Genomic DNA, 25,245 nt, shown 5'->3' with positions numbered 1-25,245 from the left:
ATTGAGTAAGCCATGGCGTAACGAATAGACAGAGTACTTGTACTGTTCGATAAAAATCGGTGCAATGATGCACCTTGCGTCCAACTAAATTAATTACGATACAGTGAAACTTCTCTTCACGGACACCTCCCAATAACGGATTCGTCTTTACAACTGACAGTTACACAGACGTTAATATTGTACCGAATAACGGACACTCCTTAATAACGGACAATATTTTCAGTCCCGAAGATGTCCGCTACTGGGAAGTTTCAACGTACGTCCATCTGATCCAAGATCATAGCGGGTGCCAAATTGTTGCAAAGATTGTTTCGCGATCGTCTGGTTTTCCGGCTTGGCGGTCGTGTGATAAAACCAGGTTACAGCATGTATTAATTTTGATATCGAATGATCGGCTTGATTTTTTATACACTTACGACAACAGTCTTCTGTCCTTGTTTATGTCCAATTTACCAATGCGAATATCTGCCGCGAAACACGAGAAGGCCTGAGTGAGAATACTTTCAGCTGGATAGGAAGAACACGCGAACAAATCTACATCTCTTAACTAACGGCCTAGCTAGAGCTCTAACACCAACATCCAGACAAGCGTCGTCACCTCCGAACAATTGTGTGCTTCCAGACGAGCGGATAAATCGAGATGCCTAAACCGAAGCAGCCATCCTCGCTGAAGAGCATCAGCTTCGAGGCCATGGTCGCTCATTTTGTGGATCGCTGCGACCGGCTCAGTATCGATGGTGTTTCGCGCAGACTGCGCCGACAGATTTCTCTGATCAAACATCACCTGCATCCTCGCCTACTGTCGAACCTGTTCGCAGAGTTCTGCTCCGTATTCCTGGAGGAGTTTTACCGGGTCGGTATCAACCGTTCCGAGCCTCGTCCAGACGGACACAACAGAGCCGTCCTGGAAGTGATGATGGACCTGGAAATTCCCGGACTCAAATGCGGCGGCGATATCCTGCGGTTCCTGGATCTCCGGGATTCCCACCGTTTTCGGGGACTCAGGAAACTGGATCTGGACGGGTTCTGGGACCATGGACCCAGGACGCTGGCCAAATTCCGGCTTCAGGATCTCGCGGAGCTTCGCTACCCGCGGAATTGCACCGACCTTGATCTCGAGGTCGTTGGACAGCGTTGTCCGAAGCTTCAGGTGCTGGACGTTGCTGGATCGGTAAAGGTTACCGACAGAGGACTTCGGGCGTTGAGTTCGTGCCCGGATCTCCGCGTTCTCGATCTTTACTGCTGTCGCGTGACCGACGACGGTGTCAACGAGCTGCTCTCGACGCATCGGAAAATCGAGGAGTTCAACGTTGGTAGATACAACATGCGCGATGAGAAAAGCTTCGACGTTTCGTCCCGCCCGATTTCCTTGGTTTGTCCGTCCGTCAGACGGTTCTCTCTGAAATCAACACCCGTCACTGACGACCGTCTGCAAGCCGTCGTCGCGCTCTTTCCCAATCTTACCCACATTCGAATCTGCTCCGAACTCTCGGGCGATATTTGCGCGCTGAAAGCTCTCAATCGACTTAGGGAGGTCAATTTTAATCACGGTCATCGATGTCCGAGGATCGATGATCTCAAGCGGCTGATGAAAATCGTTGGAGATAATATATTGGTGCTGAAGTTGAGCAACGCTGTTCCTGCTGCCTGCCTGACACGGGATGACCTGGATTTTTTTTATAAAACTTGCAACAATATCGAACATTTCGAATTTGATTATGAGCCACAAGTTCCAGTTGACAGATTGCTCTTCCCACCGTTTCGGAAATTGAAAACGCTGACGTGCTTCGCTCTCACGCGACTTAACGACTTTCGCGCTGTGTTGGAATTCCGCGATATGCCCGAGTTGAAATTTCTCACGGTTCAGGGTTTTGATAACGCTTTGAAAATCGCTGAATCAGTTATGATCGATAACATTAAATTTCCCAATTTGAGGCTGGTTCGACCCTTTCACGAACTTCACGATGACGTTATTCGCATAAATCAATTTGCAAAAGATAACAACCTCGATTTTTCACTAAAATAATTCACACGGTGAACGCGTTCGTGACCCAGTACTCCCGCTGTCCGTTAAAAAGTCTGTTACTTTGAAAAATAATTAGGCGTAGTTCAATTTTGTTCGCGAAATGTTATATCTTCTAAATCAAGTATAAAAATATGACCACATTTGCTTAGTGCAACTATTAGCGCAGTCCACAATGACAAGGAAATTATATTAAAACCAAGTCCGACGGCTGATAAAATTTACTGATTTTTAAATTCGGGAGTTACATAATATCAATGAAAATTATAATTAACGCCGAATGACAAATCAGAGAACGGTTACGAGGTACAGCTATAAGTAATTTAGAGCATGATGTATTTCAACAATAATCCATGCACTATCAAAAAAATTATTCATTCTTATCGTTTGACTTTAAAATCTTCACCAATAGTTGACATTTGAGTAAAAAATCCTATCAGAGCATGGAATGGTTGAACAAGTTCAGTTCAACCAATTTCTTTCTCAAAGTTTCCATCATCATCCATGTAACAAACGAAAAAATCATCTGTTCTCTCTCATCTGAATAACTTTTAACCACTCTCTGACAGTTTCAAAATTTGAATTCACATGCATTTATTACCACGAAAGCCAGACAATCTTGCAACAATTAACCAACCTCGCGCAGTAATTGAATTAGTGATCGATTGAATGCGCATGCAACTGTCTACCACAAGCAATGAAAAAAAAAAAAAAAATACAAGTTTTGTCACCCGTTAACTACATTAAAAATGCAAAAACTTGGAGTTACTAGCGCTGTGTAGTTCATACTTTGGAATTTGTATGCTTGCAGGCGAAGTGATTCAATGAGATGCCGAGATTGAAAGAACCGACTCCTCTGCGGAAAGCAGCCTATGGGCGCCTGGTAACACATTTCGTAAATTACTTTGACCGATTAAGCATCGACTGCAGGTTAAGTGATATACGCCGAAGCGTTGCTCAGATCAAAGGTTACGTGTATCCTTCCCTGCCACCGAGTCTATACAACGAGGTCTGCTCGGAATTCCTGCACAAATTCCTCTGGATCCAGCGGGATCGATACGAAAATCGTCCCGGTTGCCACAACAGAGCTGCACTCGAAGTATTAATGGACATCGATATCGTCGGATTGCATTGTGGCGCCGAGATAATGAAGAACGTCGATCACGAAGACGCGCACAGGTTTCGAAGGCTGAGCATACTGAAGCTGGATCACCCGTGGACGAACGTCGGAACCAAGAGCCTTGGAAACTTTGAGTTGCAAGATCTTACCGAGCTCCATTACTCCTATCTGTGCGTCGACCGTGACCTCGAGGTCATCGGAACGACCTGCCCAAAGTTGTTGCTTCTGGACATCGAGGGAGCCAAAAGCGTTACCGACAGAGGATTGAGAGCCCTTCGGCCCTGCTCCGAGTTGCGCATCCTTTCTATTGTCGGGTGCAAAGTGTCCGATAACGGGGTGAACCAATTGCTCAACGTTAACGAGAAAATTACCGAGTTCAACGTCGGGCTTCACACCTTTCCTCGGCAGAGGCGGACCTTCGACGTCTTATCTAGGCCCAAAGCGTTGGTCTGTCCCTACATGAGGCGATTCTCCATAAAATCCGACTCGATTACGAACGCGCAACTGCTCGCTATCGTAGAGCTGTTCCCCAATTTGACTCATCTTCGGATCAACGGTGAAATCGAAGGCAATCTCAGCACGTTAAATCGGCTCAAGGAACTCGAGGAGCTCAATTTTGTCATCAGTAAATACGATTATTACTTGCCGATGGAGAACGTCAACGAGCTTTTGGCGAGCATTGGGAAAAATATCACCATGTTGAACTTGATGGAGCTGAAGCAAGAAGAATTGGACTTCTTATACAAACTCTGCGTGAATATTGAGTTCTTGACATTTTGCCGTGTGAAATATTTGTCCCCTAATTCGTTGATAGTACCTTCGTTTAAAAAACTGAAAACGTTGAAATATTCTTTTGCTTATTCCGGCCAGCAAATACTGGAATTTTCTAGAATGCCCAAACTTGAAGATCTTTATTTCTTTCCCATAACTAAACCTAACTATCATTTGATCCAAATGATCGCGGCACTTATGTTAGATGACGAAAAGTTTCCGAACTTGGAGTCCGTTTACGCTCCCGCAGTTGCTGACGGAGTCCGCGAATCCATAAATCAGCGTGCGGCGGAAAGAAACATTAATTTTTTTTTTCAACCTTCAACACCGTCGTACTAGATCACACCTCCAACGTTATTCAAGATACATCTACGTTATTTTCTTTTCTTCTTTCAATCGACACCGTGCTATCGTATCGTTTGATGTAGGTGAACTCAACGAGTTGACAATCTCAACGTTACAATATTCTTATAATTTCTTCGTTTGTCGTACAATTACACATTGACTGGTGCGCACTATATATTTGAAGAAATATTTTCTTAAACGAGATTAACGCTAAAATGTACTATCATATACAAAATTGAACAATTACTTAATCCATGTATTAAAAATAAAACAATTTCACTCCCAACATGTGTCCCCGTCATTCGGTCGACAATTTATTCTCGACAACTCCCATCTTACGCAAAGGTCATAAAAACGAGCAGCAGGCTGGTCGCTATAAAGCATCAAAATCAAGCTAAAGTGAACGCTATTCTATTAAGTAAGTGAAAGTACACGCAAACTTTTTATCAGAGCAAACGTCGAAAAGTATCGTCTTCACCTTGTTGCGGTAGGTCGGTAGTGGTAATCAAGCTATCTCGACGTTACTTGATTAGATAAGAGTCTCTCCGACTCGAAAGAAAGATTTAAAAAGTTCCCAGTCGTTCGAATCTCGGATGAAAAATCAATAAAAATTTCAACCCTTTCCTTGGACCAAGCATCTGCGATTCGTTTTACCAAGTGACTTCATTTCGAATCGTGCAGTAGAAGAGCGACCCGAACGAACAGGTCGCGTACTCCCGTATCTAATTAATCTATAGCGCTACGCTAGGAAAAGGTAGCATTAATTAATTAAGCGAGAGGAGAGGGTTGTAGAAAGAATGTTCGAGATGGAAAACATAAAGTATACTTTATTTTTTATGTTTCACAGAACGATCTCTAGACTGAAACGCAGCGTCGTGTCGCGCTTGAGGTTCACTCGAAGACTGGCCAGAACAGCTGATCCGGTAATCCTGGCGACAGACGAGATCGTGGAAGGGCAAGCAAGTCGCGAGATCCTTCCGCGAGCCCGTGTTTACGCCTGATACTAAAGCACAACAAATACACGCAACATTCGGTCACCCACGAGTTGAATCGCTCGTGTCCTTGACATTGTTACTTGTTACACAACGTGCTTAGTACTTGGCCGCAACTTCACCGTTGTCTCTGTTTCGCCGGCACAACGTCGTTGACCGCCGCTGAAATCGCTTTCACTTAACGTCCCTCACGCTACGTAGACACCGACCAGGAAAGCAAGCTGAGATTAGACGGGTTAGTAAAAACCAAAGCCAAAGTCTGTAAGAAAGAGCCTGGGCTTTAGAAAAGCTCGGTGACGCACGCAGGGCTCACCGGACAGGACACCGGCGAATGATCTTAAACCGAGGAATGAGGTGAGTCAAGTTTTTCTTCTCACCGAAAATATGTCGTGGGTGAAATACCTCGGCGATATTTCATTTTCAATCGACTGACTAGATGATTATTTCTCAGAGATGGATAACTGAATGGAATGGGGCTTGCGAAGCGAAGCTTGATTTTTAAGTAGGATATGACATTTCAGAATTTATACGTAGGTTTATGAATTTTACAGGTTATTCTTTCGCTTATTGTCAGTAAACAGAATGAATCTTACATTGCGGTATTGTATTTTTGTGTAATATCAAAATGTTCGACTCGACAACTCGTTTGATCATTGAGAATGAAAATCTTTGCCTTTTACATTTTTGTACAACTTCTGTCTACCTCGAAATTTAATTTCTTTTGGCTTTTGTGATAACAATTACGGTTCGAAACTTGGACGGGTAAGGTTTTTTGTCTCGCCTTCGGCTCGTACCGTGAACCTCACGTCTTGTTAAAATGCCTCATCCATACCCGTTACGAAATGTACTGTTCTAAATCAAGTATAACAATATGACCACATTTGCTCAGTGCAACTATTAGCGCAGTCCACAATGACAAGGAATTTTCATTAAAAGCAGGTCCGACAGCTGATAAGATTTACTGTTTTTAAATTCGGGAGTTATTATATCAATGAAAATTATAGTTATCGCTAATTGATAAATCAGATATCGGTTACGAGGTACAGCTATAACTAATTTAGAACATGATGTATTTCAACAATAATCCATGCTCTATCAAAAAAATTATTCATTCTTTTCGTTTGACTTTAAAATCTTCACCAATAGTTGACATTTGAGTAAAAAATCTTATCAGAGCATGGAATGGTTGAACAAGTTCAGTTCAACCAATTTCTTTCTCAAAGTTTCCATCATCATCCATGTAACAAACGAAAAAGTCATCTGTTCTCTCTCATCTGAATAACTTTTAACCACTCTCTGACGGTTTAAAATTTGAAATGACATGCATTTATTACCACGAAAGCCAGACGATCTTGCAACAATTAACCAACCTCGCGCAGTAATTGAATTAGTGATCGATTGAATGCGCATGCGAATGTTTACCACAAGCAATGAAAAAAAAAAAAAAAATACAAGTTTTGTCACCCGTTAACTACATTAAAAATGCAAAAACTTGGAGTTACTAGCGCTGTGTAGTTCATACTTTGGAATTTGTATGCTTGCAGGCGAAGTGATTTGATGAGATGCCGAGATTGAGAGTACCGAAATCTTTGCGGAAAGCAGCCTTGGACGGCCTTGCAGCTTATTTCGCAAATTACGTTGACCAACTATGCGTAAACCGGGCGTTGAGTGACGTACGCCAAGCCATCGTTCTGATCAAGGAATACACGCATCCTTGTCTGCCACCAAGACTGTACAATGAGGTCTGCAGGAAATTCCTGGCTAAGTTTTTGTGGATCCAGCGAAATCGGAATAAAACTCACTCTGCGAGCCATAACAGAGCTGCACTGGAAGTATTAATGGACCTAGATATTGTCGGACTGCAATGTGTCGGTGAGATAATGAAATATTTCGATCCTGCGGACGCGGGCAGGTTTCAAAGGCTGAGCGTACTGAAGCTGCATCACGTGTGGAACCATATCGGACCGAAGAGCCTAGAAAACTTTGACTTGCGAAATCTTATCGAACTCCATGTAACCTTTTTGTGTGTCGACCGTGACCTCGAGGTCGTTGGAGCGAACTGTCCAAAGTTGCTCGTTCTGCATATCGAGGAATCTAGACGCGTTACTGACAATGGATTGAAAGCCCTTCGTCCGTGCTCCGAGTTGCGCGTCCTTTGTGTCGCCGGGTGTCAAGTGACCGATACGGGGATAAATGAACTGCTTTCTACGAACAAAAAAATTATCGAATTCAACATGGGGCGCCACGCGATTTATTCCGCCGAGGAGAGCTTTGACGTATTGTCGAGGCCCAGATCGTTAGTCTGTCCCTTCATGAAACGATTCTCCATAAAATGCCACTCGATTACGGACGAGCATCTGCACGCTATCGTAGAGCTGTTCCCAAATTTGAGTTATCTTCGCATCAACGGTGAAATCAAAGGCGATCTCTGCACGTTAAAGCGACTCGATAAACTCATAGTGCTCAATTTTATTGTCAGTAGATACAATTATCAATTGCCGATGGACAATATGAACGAGCTTTTGACGAGCATTGGGAAAAATATCACCATGTTGAACTTGAAGCAGCTCACCCAAGCCGGTTTGAATTTTATATGCAAAGTCTGCGTGAATATCGAGCACTTGACATTTCATTATCCAAAATATTCACCCCCACGTCCAATGGTAGTGCCTTCGTTTCGGAAATTGAAAATGTTCGAATGTATCATTCATCCTGAATATACAGGTGATTCGCGTATCCTGGAATTTTCCACAATGCCGGAACTTAGACATCTTCGTTGCTACGACGAAGTTCTCAGTCGCGGTGAGTTCATGGAATCCCTAGAGCTCATTCTTTTCGACCACAAAAGGTTTCCAAACTTGAAGACAGTTTTTGCAAGCGGAATTAATGCCGCAATCTGCGAACGGATGAATCAGGCTGCAAAACAAAAAAACATTAACTTCTTTATTCAACCGTATTAAATGATTTCGTAAATTGTACCTTTAACATTGTTCAACATAAAGTGCATTGCTTTAGTTTTCGAAGTGAAAGTAAACTGAGCAATCTAATAATCTCAACGTTACAATACTCTTATAGATTTGTCGTTTATCTTACAATTACACATTGACTACTGCATACTATATTCCGAAAAAAACTGACCATTGTGAGTTAAAAACCGAAATATACCGTAACATATAAAATCGAACAATTCATTCCTGTACATATTTAGAATAAAAAATTCTCACTTTCAAGACCTGTCCATCTCATTACAGCTACTGGCCACTTGGGCAAAGATAAAAAATACGAGCTGACAGCGATCGAGCATCAAAATCAAGGCAAAGCGAAGGAGATCGTGATAAGAAAGTAAAAGTGGTTCGTACAATTTCTACATCTGTTCAGGCTGAAGTTTTTTATCCAAGCAGAAAATTTCTGAACTGTAATTTTAACCTTATTGCGGTAGGTACGTAGTTATAATCAAGCCATCTTGGCTGTGACTCGATTAGATTAGAGAGTCTCTCCGGATTCAGATAAAGATCGAACAACTTGCCATTCCTTTAAACTTGAAGTTGTTGACGTAATGCTAAAAAGGATTCGAAAACCCCGTTCTATACACAATTCTGAACAATTACACTACAATACATTTTCATTTAACGCAGAAATAAAGAAACAGCACGGATCCTACGAAATTGCAATAGTAAATTCGTAGGATTCCTGCCATTTCTTTATTTTTACGTCAGATGAAAATGTATCGAAGCGTTTTTGTTCATAACTGCGTATAAAACGAGACTTTGAGCTCTTTATCGCGTTTGAGATACGCGGACATTGATATTTGGAGATATGTACGATAAAGTCGAAATCGTTTTGGGGCATCCCCTTAAGATAACAATTTATCAATCAGAAACCCAACCTTCTCTGGGACAAGGCATCTGCGGCTAGTTGTACAAAGTGGCTTGATTTCTAATCGTACAGAAGATCAACGACCCGAATGAACGCGTCGCGACTTGCTGTACCTAATCAATCCATGGTTTGGTCACTCTCGAGGTGAATCACTCGTGTCCTTGACATTGTTCAGGCGGCAGCGAGGTGGTGGGGATGGAGAAAAGAATCGCTTGGCACTTAGCTGTGCTTCGCCGTAATTCCGTTGGCACAACGTCGCTGACCGCCGCCGAGATAGCTTTCGCCGGCACGTCGCTTTCGCTCCTCACAGACACCGATTCGAAAAATATCTTGATCGAAAATTCATTGCTGGTGAAGAAAAAAAACCACGCAAGCTTGAGAGCTTTCGTGTTATTTTTATGACTTGGTCAATAGAAAAGCTCAGTGACAAGCAGGGCTCACCGGTCAGAACGCCGGCAAACGGTGTTAAACTGAGGAATAAGGTGAGTGACGTTTTTTCTTCCGACGAAAAATACATCGTCGTTGAAATACCTGGGCGATATTTCTTTCCGAGTCGATCGAAACCTCCGCGAGAATTCGGTACAGGTTAGAGTAATCTCCGATTCCCGCGCAAATGTCCGCGATTCTGCGCTCATCGATCATTCTCGACTGATCGAATGTAATGGCGGTTCGGTCACGTGACGACGCTGTCGCTGTTGCCGAAGCTTGTTGCATAGGCGCTGCTGGGTGTCTCGTGCCACCTATTTTTAGATCGCGTCGAGAAGTGGGAAAGGAAATAGTAGTGGGAACATGATGTTGTATACTTACATCATGAGTGGGAAGAGGTTTGTAACCTAGGGTGTATTCCGAAGTATACTCGCAGTACTGCAAGTACTGGCAACCGCGTTCCGAAATCGCGCGACATATTACTGCCGCCAGTCAGTGACGTAATGAAATTTGTGACGTTGTTGACTGCTACTGCGAGAGAGAGAGAGAGAGCGAGCGAGAGAGAGAGAGGGAGAGGGAGAGAGAAAACGCGCAAGCGCAACGCAGGAATAAGAAAGGATGACGCAACCACGTGGCAGCTCGTGCATATTACACTGAGAAGGGGAGTGCCAAGGTTGGGAAATAAAGTTTGGGGTTAGGCGGCACGTGGTTGCAGTACTAGCCCATAGTGTTACAATGCCCCAGCCATTTACGAGAAAGACAGAAAATTTCGAAATGCTGAAATAAAACATGTTTACAGTTTGAACTTCGTTGTATAGTTATTTTTCGATTAGAAAAAAGGGTGTGTGTCAGCACCGACGCACGACTGGAGTTTACTCCTTACGAACGATAATTATGATATATATCGAATAGAAAAAGAGGGTAAATGAACGCATCTTCCAAAATGATAAGAGAAACAAACATATATTTTAACTTCAATCACTTGATGATTTGTTTAATAGTACATAAAAATACACGTATCAATGCATAGAAGTACAAGAAAACTTTAAAATCAAAACATTAATAGTTGATGGTTAGGTTGCCGTTTGCGTACGTTGTATCGATACAATAAATGCTACTATAGGTATGTATTTATTATACAGCATGCATACCCTGTACTCGGCAGCAGTATACAAGATGTGGCAGAATTTCGTAATACGCAGGCACGCACACACACACACACGTACAAATATACGCGCACATTCAACTCTCAGACCAGAGGTAGTGAACTATACAATGAGACTACGAAGCATCGCACAAAGAGGAGGCCCCGAGTATAGGATACGCTCTGTAATGTATTCAATCTGATTCTTTTGCACGTTCAATCCTACAGATATATATGTTTGTCTCTTTCTACTTAACGCCTCCAAGTTTCCGAGTGTTACACTTGATTTTACTCCTCATAAAATTATCGTACCGGGCCGAATTGGTGATATTGAACAGCAATTTGATCGTTCAAATATATTTGAATTCCGATTCAACTAATTGTAAAATTACAATCCTTCAGGTGCACGGGTATTTGATTGAATCCTTCATCCTTTGAAGTGGAGGATATCCTTGTGCAGTGATCTCTAGACGTGGAGCTTTGACCCGTGCCAGGTATACCGATAAATTGAAGTTCTCGAAGAATTTCTCACTCGTCGGTAACAATTTGCTAAAGACCCTTGGCCCACTGTTGCGGCACAGGACAGGACAGGACAGGACAGGACAGGACAGGATCGGCACAGGACCAAACAGCTCCGCTGCACACTGTTAGTGTAACGCAGTAACAAGACCGTTAGGCGCAAATAACCCTTACCATTTTGTATAAAACCAAAGATTTTTTACGATTACTATTCGCAGTTGATCCCAATAATCAAAGATGAATCGGCAAATAATTCCATTTCTCTAAAGTTTTAGGTTTTAAATTGATAAACATAAAAACAATTTAAGTCATGCCAAGTTGAATTCCTTTCGATTCCTACGAATTTGAAATGTTTAAAAACGGGATTCGTCAATTCGTGTTCACTCAGTGGGGCTACTTTGAGAAGAAGTTGCTCACGAACTATGCACTTTATTTACGTGTACGATTCCACGCAAGATATGAATCCGTTCCGATACTTGTAGAAGGTATACACACGTATTGAAAGTTGTATGGTATCCACATGTCGAATCATTCTGACGCAGTTGTTTAGAAAGAAGATCCGTGTAGCGGACGAGGTATTGTACAGTCAATGAGACCTCCGTTTAATTTTCGATGAACTTTGAACGACGTTATTAGGGACAGTATAATGAGAGCATGATGAGAGATTACGTTTAGGATTTGATACGAGAAAGTCCATACGAACATAGAAGGGGTAGAAAAAATATTCATCTATCAACTTTGTTTATCAATTATGTTCACCGATTGTAGAATATGACACAGGTAAGATTAAAACGCAGAAAATATTTAATGAAATAAAAATGCATTTTTTTCTTTTTCTTGTTCAAATCGTTTTTGAAACGGACTAAAAAGTATAAAATAATATCTTCTAGCCCCGTACTTTTTAGTCCGTTTGAAAAACCTTGTGAATTAAAAATTTTATTGGACGTTGGTCTTAAAGCGCGTCAACTCATCGGATTTTATGTTTCGATATGTTATTGCAGAGCTGCTAGTCCTTCTTTCTGAGATGCCTAAATTGAAGCAAATATCTTCCCTGGTAAGCATAGCTCAGGAAGCTTTGCTGGACTATGTTGTGCAGCGTTGTAAACAGCTAGGCGAACCAATCACGGTCGAAGAGTTTTACTTCCGTATTGCTCGTCTCAAGAACATTTTGAAGGACATACCTTCAACTTTGTTTGCGAATCTGGAAATTTACAACAAATTTCTCAAGAAATTCTATCAGGATCCACGTGAGACCTACGCAAAATGTGGCAACGCTCCGTTGGCGATCATATTCGATATGAACATTCCTGATCTATGTTGCGAAGGTCAAGTTCTGGCCACTCTTGACCGTCATAACGCACCACGGCTCAAAAGTCTGGAGACGCTGGACCTGACGTATTTCCCAGACACTGAATCCAAGAGTCTGGAAAGATTCCAACTGCAACATATCACGACATTGAAACTGCCGACTCACTGTACATTGAAGCATCTTCGAATAATCGGACAGAGGTGCCTGAAGTTGAGAAACCTGGATGTTAGTAACTCCAAAAAAGTCACTGATGCGGGATTGACGGCCCTGAGAAAATGCTCCGGGTTGGCCTGCGTCGATATTTCCGGATGTAAAGCGGTTACTCGGAAGGGGATCAAAGAATTTCTGTCCAACCACACAGGCTTAAAGCAGATCCATTTGGAATGGGTCGAAACGGACTCGACTGACCCGAATGAGTTTGTGCACCCGAACATCGAGCGTCTCGGCATCGCATCCACTCGTCCTCTCCTAGACCAACACCTAAGAATAATTGCTGAAAGATTTCCCAACTTGACTTCGCTTAAATTAAACAACTGTCGGTGCACAGGCGACTTATCTTTGCTGATTCCGCTCGAGCAACTCACGGAGTTTGAATTTGGGAGATGCTGCACCATTGATTTCGACAGTTTATCACGACTACTGGCAACTATTGGCGGCAGGATTACTTCGCTGAAAATCCTCTGGTACAGAGAGGGACTAACGCAGAATGACTTGAATTTCATATTCTCAAAATGCGTTAACATCGAGCATTTCGGATTTAGCTACAAACCGTTTCGAGCATCGGAACGACTGGACATACCGACTTTGCCCAAGTTGAAGACACTGGAGTGTTACTTACTTCAGATTTACAAACGACGCAAAGTAGAAATTATCCTGAATCCAATGCCCGAACTCAAACAAATATCGTACTTTGGATTCAGCCATACTCATCAAACAATCGAAGCAATGATATTAAGTGGGATGAATTTTCCTGAGCTTGCGGTGATCGGCATCAACTATGAAATTAACGATTCGCAACGTATGGAGAGTCTTAAAGATATCGTTAAAGCAAACAATATTGATTTGATCTTCGAAAATTACGTTCCACCGCAACCTTGAATCTTCTGACTCCGGAACTTCTATTTTCAGTAAATCCCTTTTTCTATCACTCTTACTGGAAACAATATTTTTATAAACATATAATTATGTTAAATACCCGCATGCTGATAATTATATAAAGATACTCGTTAAGTGTGTTCAAGCATTTGTAAGATGGATACTTATTTGTAAGCTTGAACTCTAAAGTGATGAAATCATTTGTAAGATAGAAACTTATCTCTAAGCTAGACCTTTAAAGTGATAAAATAATTCAAGCTGTAACTAATTTGGACTCTTTTGCTTCTCTTGTCAGTTTATGCTTTTATATGCGGATTCAATCATTACTTATACTTTAAGCTGTTTACATTTTTTACTGTGAAGTTTTTTTTTTCTTCGTGCGATGAATTAAATTTTGAAATCTTGACATAAACGACATTTAATACACTGTTTGCTTCGCTCATGAATTTCAATACATCGAACGTGAAATACGTACTGAATTTGGCATATTTAATTACATCTAAATGCCAATTTGACACATACCGAATTACATTCTTATCTCTGCTTGTCTCTGCAAATACGTTATTGGGTTCATGTCGCTTTATTTTGATTTTGTCATTTTCAGCCTTATTGTTATCGTTATCACTTTAATATTCTCGAAAAGGCAAGTTGTTCTTCTCACCTTCGTATGTGAAAACGGTTAATTGCTGGGCACCGCAATTCATAACGTTTAGAAATTGAATTGAATCAACCTCTGAACCAGAGAAATATTGTACATATTATGAAAACTTTACAGTTCAAGGCAGTTTTTCAATTTCATTAACGATAATTGTAGGATTGATATCCGTGCTCTATCCGCCCTTTTCATTTCGACTAGACAAATTTCTCTCTCCGCAATCAGAAATCTGCTTCGATGTTCACTAAATTCTGATTTCAGGTGATCCAACCGAAAAGATGGTTAAACTAAAGCAACCGACTCCTCTGCACAAGATGGTCCTCAACTTGCTGATCAAGATCGTAATCGACTATTTTGTCAAGCTCAGTAGTGTGGGGTCGTTGGACGATCTTCGCCGAGGTGTTGCTGCGGTCAAAAAGGAAATATGCAGTCAAATTCCTCGCGAATCGTCGGCAGAGTTTCATAACAGAATAATCGAGACATTTCCATACAATTCGGGAGAATTCCATACAGTTACCTGGATATTTTTTCCGGAAAGCTACCTAAACGCTGTTCTGGAAATCGTGATGGACGTCGAGATTCCGGGACTAAAATGCGAAGGTCTAATCGTGGCCGGTCTGAATCCTCGCGACGCTCATCGACTCGACGGTTTGACGGTGCTGAACTTGTCGTCTTATCTGGAAAGAATTCCCACGAGCTTCGGACGGTTTCGTCTACAAAATTTGACGACGTTCGTCCACCGGGAACATTGCACCGACGTCGACCTGATCGTGGTCGGACGAGATTGTCCGAAGCTTGAGACCCTGGACGTTACCGACTCAGAGAAGGTCTCTGACCGAGGACTGCAAGCCCTTGGTCAATGCTCGAAGTTGCGCACTGTTCGCGTTGCTCTTTGTCGGGTGACAAATCGAGGCATTAAGAAGCTTCTGTCGGATCACAGGAACATCGAGAGGTTGGCCGCCTGGCCGGACAACGGCTACGACGGGTTCAATTGCTTTTCCAACTCAGACTCGACGAAATTTTCATCGATAATCAACTTCAACGTATTGATGAAACGAATCAGAACCACGCACCTGAATACCATTGCAGACAAGTTTCCCAGCTTGACTTTTCTCGGGATTCATGGATGCCTCGTTACTGGATACCTCGACCCCCTTTTGTCTTTCGGCAAACTCTCTAAGCTCGACTTGAGAGCTGCCACTGGTTGGAACTGGCCCAATCTCATCCAAGTATTGGCGGTTATTGGCGCTAACATCACCGAACTGAAGACCGCCTCGAATCGCGAAGATTCTAAGCCCGAATCCTTCGTGTCGCAGAGTGACTTGGATCGCGTGTTCGAGTATTGCGAGAATGTCGAATGGTTGAGCTTCGATTATCTGCTGGAAAAAGACGGCGAAGAACTAGTGGTACCACCTTTTCCAAGGATGATGCACTTCCACGGTCATGTTGAACGGAAACACCACGTCACGTACAAAGCTCTCTTGATATTCGGGGCGATGCTGAAGCTCGAGGAACTGCTCATGAATGGATTTTACATCACCGCCGATTTCATAGAGTCGATTATTTTAGACAACGCGAGATTTCCAAACCTGACTAAAATCATGGTACCTGTGATTTCTGGTTTTAACAAAGGCTATGGTGACATTCGTCGGATCGCGAAAGAGAATAATCTTGATTTCAGGATCACGGGTGTCTTGTAGAGACGAGTCCCTCAAAATTTCGACCCCGTATTGGTACTTTTGTTTTATACTGTAACCCGGCTCGATCAATTCTGCTGCTGGTCTGCGAATGACGTTCATCAATTGTTAAAAAATTACGGCGTTTTATCTGGTTGAATTAGTTTATCGACCGTGCCTTTATGTTATTGCATGTTGTAGTGCTTAACAAAAATCATTGTAACGAACTAATCCAGCCATGTACGATATATCGAATTTTTTTTTCTTTTATATTAACGTATATATCTACGTATATATAACGTATATATCTATATCTACATACGTATGTATGTATTTATTTATTTACCGTGGAATAATATTAATGGCATTGATTTCAACTATTCGGTATGGAATAAGTCTAGAGATTATACTTCTTTGCTGCATCGAATAATTCTTTTTTGAATTATAAAACGATTTCTTCGCCATGCTTAATCGACATTTTTGGCAAAATCAAGAAATAAATTTTCCGTACGACATATCGCCTGGTGTCCAGTAATTAGAAAACAAGAAATGGATGATGCAACGACCGTCAATAATATTCCACAGTAGTTATTAGCCGATACCTTGTAATATTTTGTTTAATGTTAATTTGTTATTTTCCACCAAGAGATTATTGTATATATTGACATCCTCTTATAAATATAGAAATATTTGGACCAAAGAAAATGCATGCATTGTTTCTGCGATTTCCTGTCGATAATTTCACCGACATACGACGGAAAACCTAAACTGAATATCGTAAAAACTAAATTGAGTATCGTTGTGTCATGTAACCCGATTCCTTCGCAAAGTTAGGCGAATAAAGACAGAAACGGATCTATTTAGGAATGTTTCAATCTGTTTTAGCTGACTGATGACACGATTCGACAACGATACTCGATAACGTAAACTGCTCAAAGTTTCTACTGTTTTTCTTTCATTTTAGGGTAAAAAAGTAATATTTTTCTACGAAATATTTTTCTACAGAAGGGAATTCGAGATTCACATGAGAAATAATATTGCGTGAATTTTTTTCTACAGGAGAATCGTTACACTGAATATTTTTCTACAAAATATTTCTCTGCAGACTCGAATAAACAGGCATGCGAACGTCTACCGAAAACAAAAATACAAGTCTTGTTGTAAGATTCTTTTGAATAATCATATCACGCGCGTTTGTGAGTGAAAAAAAAATCACGCCTACATCTTGATGGTGCAATAAATTTAAGATACATAACGTGATACAGTTTTATGGTTAAATATATCGTCGATTATACACTGCAGATTAAACATTAATTACTATTCGCTGTGTTATGAGGAAACTGTCGATTTCATGTATACATATACAAAGTTCTATGTACGAAAACTAATGTCTATTGTATACAAAGACGATACGTCGAACCTAGACTGTTTATGTTTATATCACGCTCTCATGCGTCCGAAGCGACAGATACGATTAAATGACTGATTCTTGTTCAGTCTTGTCGGGTATTTGAGAGAGTAAAGACGTAATAAAATTTGATGAATACAATTTCAAGTTAATAACCCATTCCCCATAGAAACAACTTACGAATAACTTTTTTTCAATAAAATTAGTGTGAAACAACTGTGGTGTAATTGTTTCCTCTCGTAATTCAGATCGAATAAAGTTGCTTTGATGCTAATAAAAACAACAACAACAACAACAACGATGATAATCCATTTGCGTCATAATTTATTTTTCATCGACAACCCTACGAACAAAATCGCGCGTGATAATGATCAGCTGAGCCGAAAAGAAAATTCTTTGATGTGCCTAGCTCAAGTCGTCTTTGCCAATTAATTTCGGAAGAAGGCCGGTATTGTGTGTGACGCAAAATAAACCGCGATGCTTATCGTAGCACAAACAGAGACGGCAAACTTGCGTTTTCCTTCAGCCTTCGCCGTCTGGTTATTCCTCGTTGTTATCCCGTCGTTCGTATCACAACAGTCGAAATAGTCAGTCTCTGAGTCGCTGTAAAATTTTCGAGTGTGTCGAATCATCTCGGTGTTTAGTGCGCCTTGAGTTTTGTTGTGCATCCGATCGCATAATTGGAGGATTTCTGCACACGGAACGCACAAGGTAAGACTGCGAAGACTCGCAATAAAATCTTTCGTAACTCAAATCGATTAACGTATTGGTAAATCTTGGTGAGCGGTCATTGAATGTATAAACGTGTATTAACGCGTATGGCCTCCCTAAAATTCACAAAGAAGGAATTCCAGTACGAATCGTAGTCTCCTTTTTGTTTATAGCCCGACTTACGCCTTATCGAAATTAATTAATTCATGGTTCACTACAAATGTCAACCCCCCTGCCTCCAGAGACAAAGACAGTTTTACATTGGTAGAAAGAATAAGTAAACTGATTATTCCAGACAATTACATTTTAATATTACTAGACGTAATATCTTTATTCGCCAATGTACCTACAGATCTCGCTATGTTAGCTGTAAAGAACCGTTGGGCCTTTCTAGATAAAAAGATTCCAATCCAACTTACTCAACTTGTTAATGCCTTAAACATCTGTTTTGATTCGGCAATCTTCAAATTTAACAAGGACGCATACGCGCAAACAAATTTGATTTTGACATACCCTTCTATTTCAGATATGTTGACGATATTTTAACTGCTGTCCCTAAAGAAAAAATAGACTGCATATTGAACATTTTCAACCAATATCATCCCCGATTATAATTCACCATTGAAATAGAAGTTAATAACGGTATCAATTTCATCGATTTATTGCCGATACACGACAACTCTAACGTCAAAACAGATTGGTTCCACAAAAAAACATGGTCTCAAAGATACCTGAATTTTAATTCCCACCACCCGATGTCTTACAAGATAGGTACCATCTTTAATCTTGTCGACCGAGCCATCAAATTATCAAGTACCGAATTGTAGTAAAATTACCTAGTACGCCAAACTACCTTATGAGAATCTACGACTTTATTTGATTGATAATACAATGTACGGTCCATACGGACACGACGGGTACAGTCACTGAAAACTGATCGATAAGATTATTCCATTTATCAAGTGAATTCAGTAGAATTTTTAGTAAATTCCAAGTACCGTAAATGAAATTTCCCTTTTGCGTATTTCCAACAAAGTTAAGCAAAATGACAAAATTATAATGCACGTTTATTGAGAATGCTTAGTAATTCACTTTATAACACGAAATTTGTAATTCAACTACACTTTTGTGTTGTAAATGTGTCGTAGATTTTCAAATATTTTCAACAATGTACGTACAGTTGTTGAAACTATGTTCGTATGATTTTGTCTGAATAATTGCTGTATTAGCGTTAACCGTATTTAAGTCGAGTCAAACTACGTATGGTGCATTCAACTCTGACAAAAGTTGCAGGAATCATCTCGGGTGGTCTAAATACTTATCCGTAAATAGTTGATTATAAATTAGTTAATCGAACCGTACTCCATACTATCGAAGACTACAGAACAGAGCTCACCGCACTATACGAATATAATCCTGATGAATTCATTCATTCTTCCTTATCTTCTTCATTATTCTTCATTATCTCCAATCACTAATTGAGTCATTTTTTTATTATGGGATATATCGTTTTTTACTTTCCTGAGTTCTTTTAGATTTTCGCGGAAAGTTAAAAGTTTTGTTTCTTTTCCATGTTTGGAAAGTATCGGGAAAACTTGGCATTTCCGCTGCATAGAAATCTCGTTTAGTGGATCGAATTTGAGGGTCTGTTATGAAGTTCGAATACAGCCTCAAAGTCGCCAAAAACTTGAAACATGAATTGCTACTGTTCTAATACTTTTAAGCCGGAAGTTGAGAATAACAACCTAGAATTAACAGGTTTACACATCTTGACTGTTGTCTATTATTTTTCGTACAGTCTCTCATATCGATTCCGGGATGGGTAATTAATTTAGTTTACCACACATTTTCAGTAGCTTTAATATCTCGTTATCTATAACTCGTTATCAATATCACCCAATAATGTCTCCAAATGAAAAATAATAGATTGTATTTTCAGTTAAATAAATCTATTCAGCATATGATTTATCAATAAATAATCAGTTAACCAGATAATTTTGTAGATAATTCTCGAAAATTATAAACCACGTCAAGTGCAATGGATAAAAATATTGCTCAATGTATGTCGAACTTTAATTTAAAAATATTGTATGTATATATATATATATATTTGATCGTGAAAAAAAAATGCCAAATTCAATTTGCTTTCTAAAATTCTTGATTTCTGATAAATGCAGTAAACTCAGCTTACAATTATTCAATCAAATAAACGTAAAATATTTTTTACGATCATTGTATCACTTCTTTCGTATCGCAGCCATAATTAATAAAACCATTCAAGGGATCAAGGTGTCGAGCCGATTAATTTCCTAACCCTGCAACTTCTCATCCATACTAAGATTGTTCGGTTTCACAAGACAGGCGTAACCACTCAAGGCCCAATTCCCAACTCACCGCCCGCAATTGATAGCGTGAGTTTCCGGGCCCATTTCTTCTCCCATTTTCGAATTTATCTACACGAGCGCCGTTTCATTTCCCACTCCGGCGTCTGTGCGACGTCAAAGCCAACTTCAAAGATCCTTTGGTCGTCGGCGGCTCGTTCCTTCGAGTCCTTTTATCGGGCCCTGGAAAGCGTCGGGGTTGAAAAGCGCGTATGGTGGTGAAAAATAATTGGGCCTTGTCGAGACCGATCCTACGGCACCTGGCCTGCAGAATTATCAGGCCCAGTGCGGCCGGATCGCTTTACCGCGAGATATTTACGCCCGGGTCTTTTCGAGGGCGAGAAGACCGCTTCAAAGACGCCGGCTTAATACGCCGGCTCTTTTAGAGGGCGAGAATTGGCCGATTATCCAGGCGCTGAAAGTGACACTCTCTTCATCGTCGGGGAAAAGAAACGGAGAGAGGGAAGGGAAGAGGGAGAAACGAGGAAATTGGGGAGGGAAAAGCTCCTAGTCGAAAATTACGCGGGCAGAAATAACGGGGCGATGGCGTCAAAATCGCATTTGAGATGATATAAATGGTTTCGAGTCTCTTTTCTCACCGCCGCTTTCTGCGTAGGTTATTGGAGCTATTTTGAGACCCGGAAAATTTTCCGGTAATCCCCTTGTCGGCCGATGTTTGAAACGATTATTCATATTTCGTAATTTCTCGTCGGTGAGAAGTTGGTGCGAAACGAACTAAACTTGGTAGCTGAAGAAAAGAAAACAAGGAAACACTGCAATAATCATGGGATCACTTGAGTTGTATTAATGGAGAGAGAAAAAAAAACCGCGGGAAAAGAGGCACAGATTAAGGAAGGTTTTTGGTGAAACATACACATGTCAACCGTATCTTTTATTATAAATGTAGAAAAATTTTGTCTGCCCACAATGACTTTTACTATTTTTACACTAAATTCTGCATTTCAAGAAGTATATATTTTACCGAAAAACCTGATGTGTCCCTTTTTTTTCTGCAGTTTTGAAGTAGAATCTGTTCGTTTATGCACTCCGCGTTCAAAATTACTTAAATTAAATTTATCCTAATCTTTTCTATTTTCATTACTAATTGATATTTTCCTTTTTATTCATACGATAATGCCCGCATTTCTTTTTCACTTGAGAAAACTTTCCATAAGCTGCGACTACTTATTATTATTATTCATGTTATTGTTGTTGGTTTTGTTGAAAAATACTTTGACTATTTTTTCTTGCTCGCGAAATAAGTAAACTAACATTCTCTTATCATTTTGACGACATCGACGTATAATTGTGAGGATGGGGGTAAAAATGTGTAAGGATCTTGAAATAAAAGGTTCTTGATAGTATCGAATTTTTGAGAGTGCGAAAATCTATTTTATAAGATTTTCGAAACTCCGAAAGCTGAAATGTAGAAAAGTCAAAGTATACTAACGGCAGAATGTTTCAAAATTGTGCAGAATTTTAATTCCATAATTTACCTCTCTACGCTTCATGTTTTACATACGCGAGCTTTCTATATTTTGAAAATTCGATACTTATGACCTTTCTAGTTCCAGATCTTTCAACATTTGACACGAGTTTATCACCGAAATTATTGTAATAACGTTAATTTTGCCATGACTTCTCAGTGCTTGACAATAGCAGATATTTAATTTGAATCGCATCAGTTTACATGCTTCGTATATCGAACATTTCTCAATTTTAACGTAACGAATTTCGTTACATGTTAATTCCACTGAGGATCATAAAAATATGCCAGCCCTGAAAAGCGTTTGACAAACTTTTCTTTCCTTAAAAGTTTCGCGTCGTGAATAAACGTGATCCAAAACTTCGATTAAAAAATCGAAATTCGGCTCGATCGTGTCGTTAAAATTTTGAAAAGTCGATTTTCTCGATTTTCACAAGAAAATCTCGCACCCCGTATCTCTTACGCGATCTTCCGTGTTTCCAATCGTTCGAAGTAAAATTTATCACCCGCCGTGAGATGTTTCCTCGGATCCTCTGCAGGGGTAAAAAAAATTGTGAGGAAGCTGCGAGGCGTGGATGAATTGATGCCGTAGAAGCAACCGCGCCGCCCTGTCGACAATGGGTGATTTTTGATTGTTGTTAAATATTTTCGTCACCGAAGACATCTTTGTGAGGGCGGGTATCGGCTCGGTGGGGGTTTTTCGAATTCGTTTGTACTTTTAAAACGCCCGGTCGCCTTTCCCTCCATTGTCCACCCTCCCCTACCCTCTGCTGAAGTGAGAAAATCTGAGAGGAACTCTTTTGACTTCCCCGAGGATCCTTCGCTCTCTCTATAAACGTTCCCTGCAAGAATCGTCTTAGTGAGCGGTTATCCCGCGGGCTCCCGCTATTATCCCTCAGCCATTTTACCCGCCTTTCTATACTACCTCGGTTTACCCTCTTAGGTTCCATGGGCGTCCCGGGACTCGGTTTTGTGCCTTTTACGTCACCTTATAAGCTCACGTCAAGCCACGATGCTAATTCTCCGCTTGATTAATGTTACATCTTGCGATGAGACCTCGTTTGTTTTCGATAACTGATTATTGAGAAATCGATTTTTGCATTTATACTTCGATGAAACAATTCTGTCACGTCATTTTTCATTCCACCCTCGACATGCGAATTGCGTTTAATTGGATTGAAAAAGCTCATATTCGACGCTTCGACAAATTACGTCAGACGTATGTTCGAGTAAAAGATAATTTGAAACGAGAACGCGGTAAAAACAAAGATTTGAAAAGTTTCACTGACGATAATCTAGTAACACGTTTAATTAAAAAAGATACCCTGAATACGGAATTTTTGTTTTTACAACACTTCATTGCGTTGACAACGTGAGAGAATTGATCCCAGTGTTCTACCATTTTTTTTCTCTGTTTTTCTTTTTACATTTAAATTAATAAAACTCGGTTCATTCTATTGAACGATAGCTCACTTCAGTAGTAAATAAATTTTTCATAGATCCTGTGAGTTGGATTTTGAATGATACTGATATATTTGTTACTGAATCACAAATTTATCATTTGTTAATTACAACCATATTACATGTCGGATATTTTTTTTTACCAATTGACGAGCTCAAGAAAAAACTTGTCGGCCAATTCGTGTGAAATATATACTCAACTTGACTAAATATTTTTCATTAAATTCGGACTGTATGAATTCTTTTTCTTCTCTTATTGCGACGAATCAACAAAGCAATCTTATGTTTTTGACGTTGCTGATAAAACAAAGGGTTTAGAATTTTTTCCCTGGCTTACAAGGACTATTTTAATCAGAGGTGACTTAAACTTAGATATATGTTTAATCTGAGCGTAAGTTATCGTATTAATTCAGGATTTGCTACAAGTAACGCCATGTTCTTGAACGAATCGAGTGCAAAGACTGCGTAGGTAAGTTTGCTTATTAAAAAAAAAACAAAAAAAAAAAACTAACACATCGACATCAGCCGCAATTCACGCACGTCCCTTTTAGACGGAAGCAGTATCTGCAGTTGCAACAACAGCTGTGCGACGGAGTCGAAAGAATCCGTGAAAGTTAACGATCTCCATAGTACGTGACACAGAAGATTTTTGGGTAGGTATAAGAAGAGGCGAGAGTTTTTAAACGTAGCGAAGTTACATTCACGAGGTGAAATAAATTGTCACGGTACGAGAATGACCCGTCTCTCGTTTTCACAATAATGGCGAATTTCGGCCCGAAACCGGACAAGCAGGGCCCAAAACTCGGGTAACCATAACAATCCGGACCCCGTCTTCGACAATGGGCCTCGGAACGATCTGTTGAGCCACCATCGTCGATGGATTTTCCACCAGTCCGATCAAACACAAGCAAACATGGGCCCGAACGGTGGTCGGGCCCCTCGGGCCCCTCGGGTGGGGGCCCATTATGCGATTCGGCAACAAGACGCGCTCGACGTCGTCGCAGAATGCCTAACTGATCCTCTTTTGTCGAAGCATGCGAGTCGCCCCGGGCTGACAACTATTTTCGTGCTCGCGAACACGTGTATAAGGCCCCGAAGAATCTCCTCAGGGCCCAGTGGAGAAATTCACCCCCGCTGGGACGCCGCCGATATCGAGGGCCCCGAATTCTGACTTGTGCCCCGATTGTCCATTTCGTTCCCCTTCTCGCTCAAACGGCGCACATTAGCGCAGCTGATCTTTTCACCTTTGCATCGCCATTTCTCAACAAGCATAAATATGTCCGATTGTCATATCGCCAAGCAAGTTACACGAATCCGCTTGGTGTTTTTTTTTTAAATTTTGTAATCTGGTCAATTGTGAAAGTAAAATCGTGAGACAGAAATTTTCTAACTAGGAGAGAGAGAGAGAGAGAGAGATTTATTCGTTGTAGCGGAATATTCTTATCCAAATTCGTTTGAATTCAATTTGCAGTGTAAAGGTGCCGAAAGCAATCAAATGATTCTTTTTACATTTTTTAAAAGTAGATTTGAAAAAATAGCTCTTAAATGTTACAGCGAATCTTATTACTGAAACGGAAACCGATTCATTCGTGTCAAGTAAAGATCGAAGAGGATAGGTTGTAAAACTTGGAATATTGTTCCAAGAAATTTTGTTAACTTGATTCACTTAAATTTCCTCTTTTCGCGCGAAAGGAGGAAAGGACGAAGGGAGGGGAATTATCCTGCCGCCTGCATCGACGAGCATCGATGATCTTGCGCAGTGGATAAATTTTTTGCGTCTCTTAGGGAGGGCGGAAACACAAAACCGGGGGGGGGGGGGGGGGGGGGGCATCGCGAAAGACGAAACC

At 40.7% G+C, this 25,245-nt stretch overlaps 2 protein-coding genes across 4 annotated transcripts in view; both read left to right on the top strand.

Annotated features, from left to right (window-relative positions):
• LOC107227669 overlaps nt 1-8,481 on the top strand; it is a 94,452-nt gene extending 85,971 nt beyond the window's left edge. For 2 of the 3 annotated variants that reach the window (XM_046746359.1, XM_046746358.1), the window contains 2 exons: nt 5,107-5,605; nt 6,796-8,481. In XM_046746359.1, the coding sequence (XP_046602315.1) occupies nt 6,814-8,211 (1,398 nt within the window). In that variant the 5' untranslated portion in view covers nt 5,107-5,605; nt 6,796-6,813 and the 3' untranslated portion in view covers nt 8,212-8,481. Of the gene's footprint in view, nt 1-2,834; nt 4,543-5,106; nt 5,606-6,795 lie in introns of those variants that run through there. The other variant, XM_046746357.1, reaches the window with a different exon arrangement.
• Nucleotides 8,482-8,961: 480 nt separating this feature from the next.
• The window catches only part of LOC107227674 (tubulin monoglutamylase TTLL4-like), a 101,399-nt gene continuing 85,115 nt past the window's right edge, over nt 8,962-25,245 (top strand). The window contains exons 1-4 of the mRNA XM_046746349.1: nt 8,962-9,609; nt 11,100-11,191; nt 12,218-13,652; nt 14,537-18,070. The gene's annotated coding sequence lies outside the window, so the exon portion shown is untranslated. The remainder of the gene's footprint in view (nt 9,610-11,099; nt 11,192-12,217; nt 13,653-14,536; nt 18,071-25,245) is intronic.

The sequence above is a fragment of the Neodiprion lecontei genome, chromosome 1 (assembly GCF_021901455.1).
Source record: "Neodiprion lecontei isolate iyNeoLeco1 chromosome 1, iyNeoLeco1.1, whole genome shotgun sequence".
In the NCBI taxonomy this organism is placed as follows: domain Eukaryota; kingdom Metazoa; phylum Arthropoda; class Insecta; order Hymenoptera; family Diprionidae; genus Neodiprion; species Neodiprion lecontei.
The sequence above is the reverse complement of the archived record's forward strand: the minus strand, read 5'-3'. Positions and strand labels throughout refer to the sequence as shown.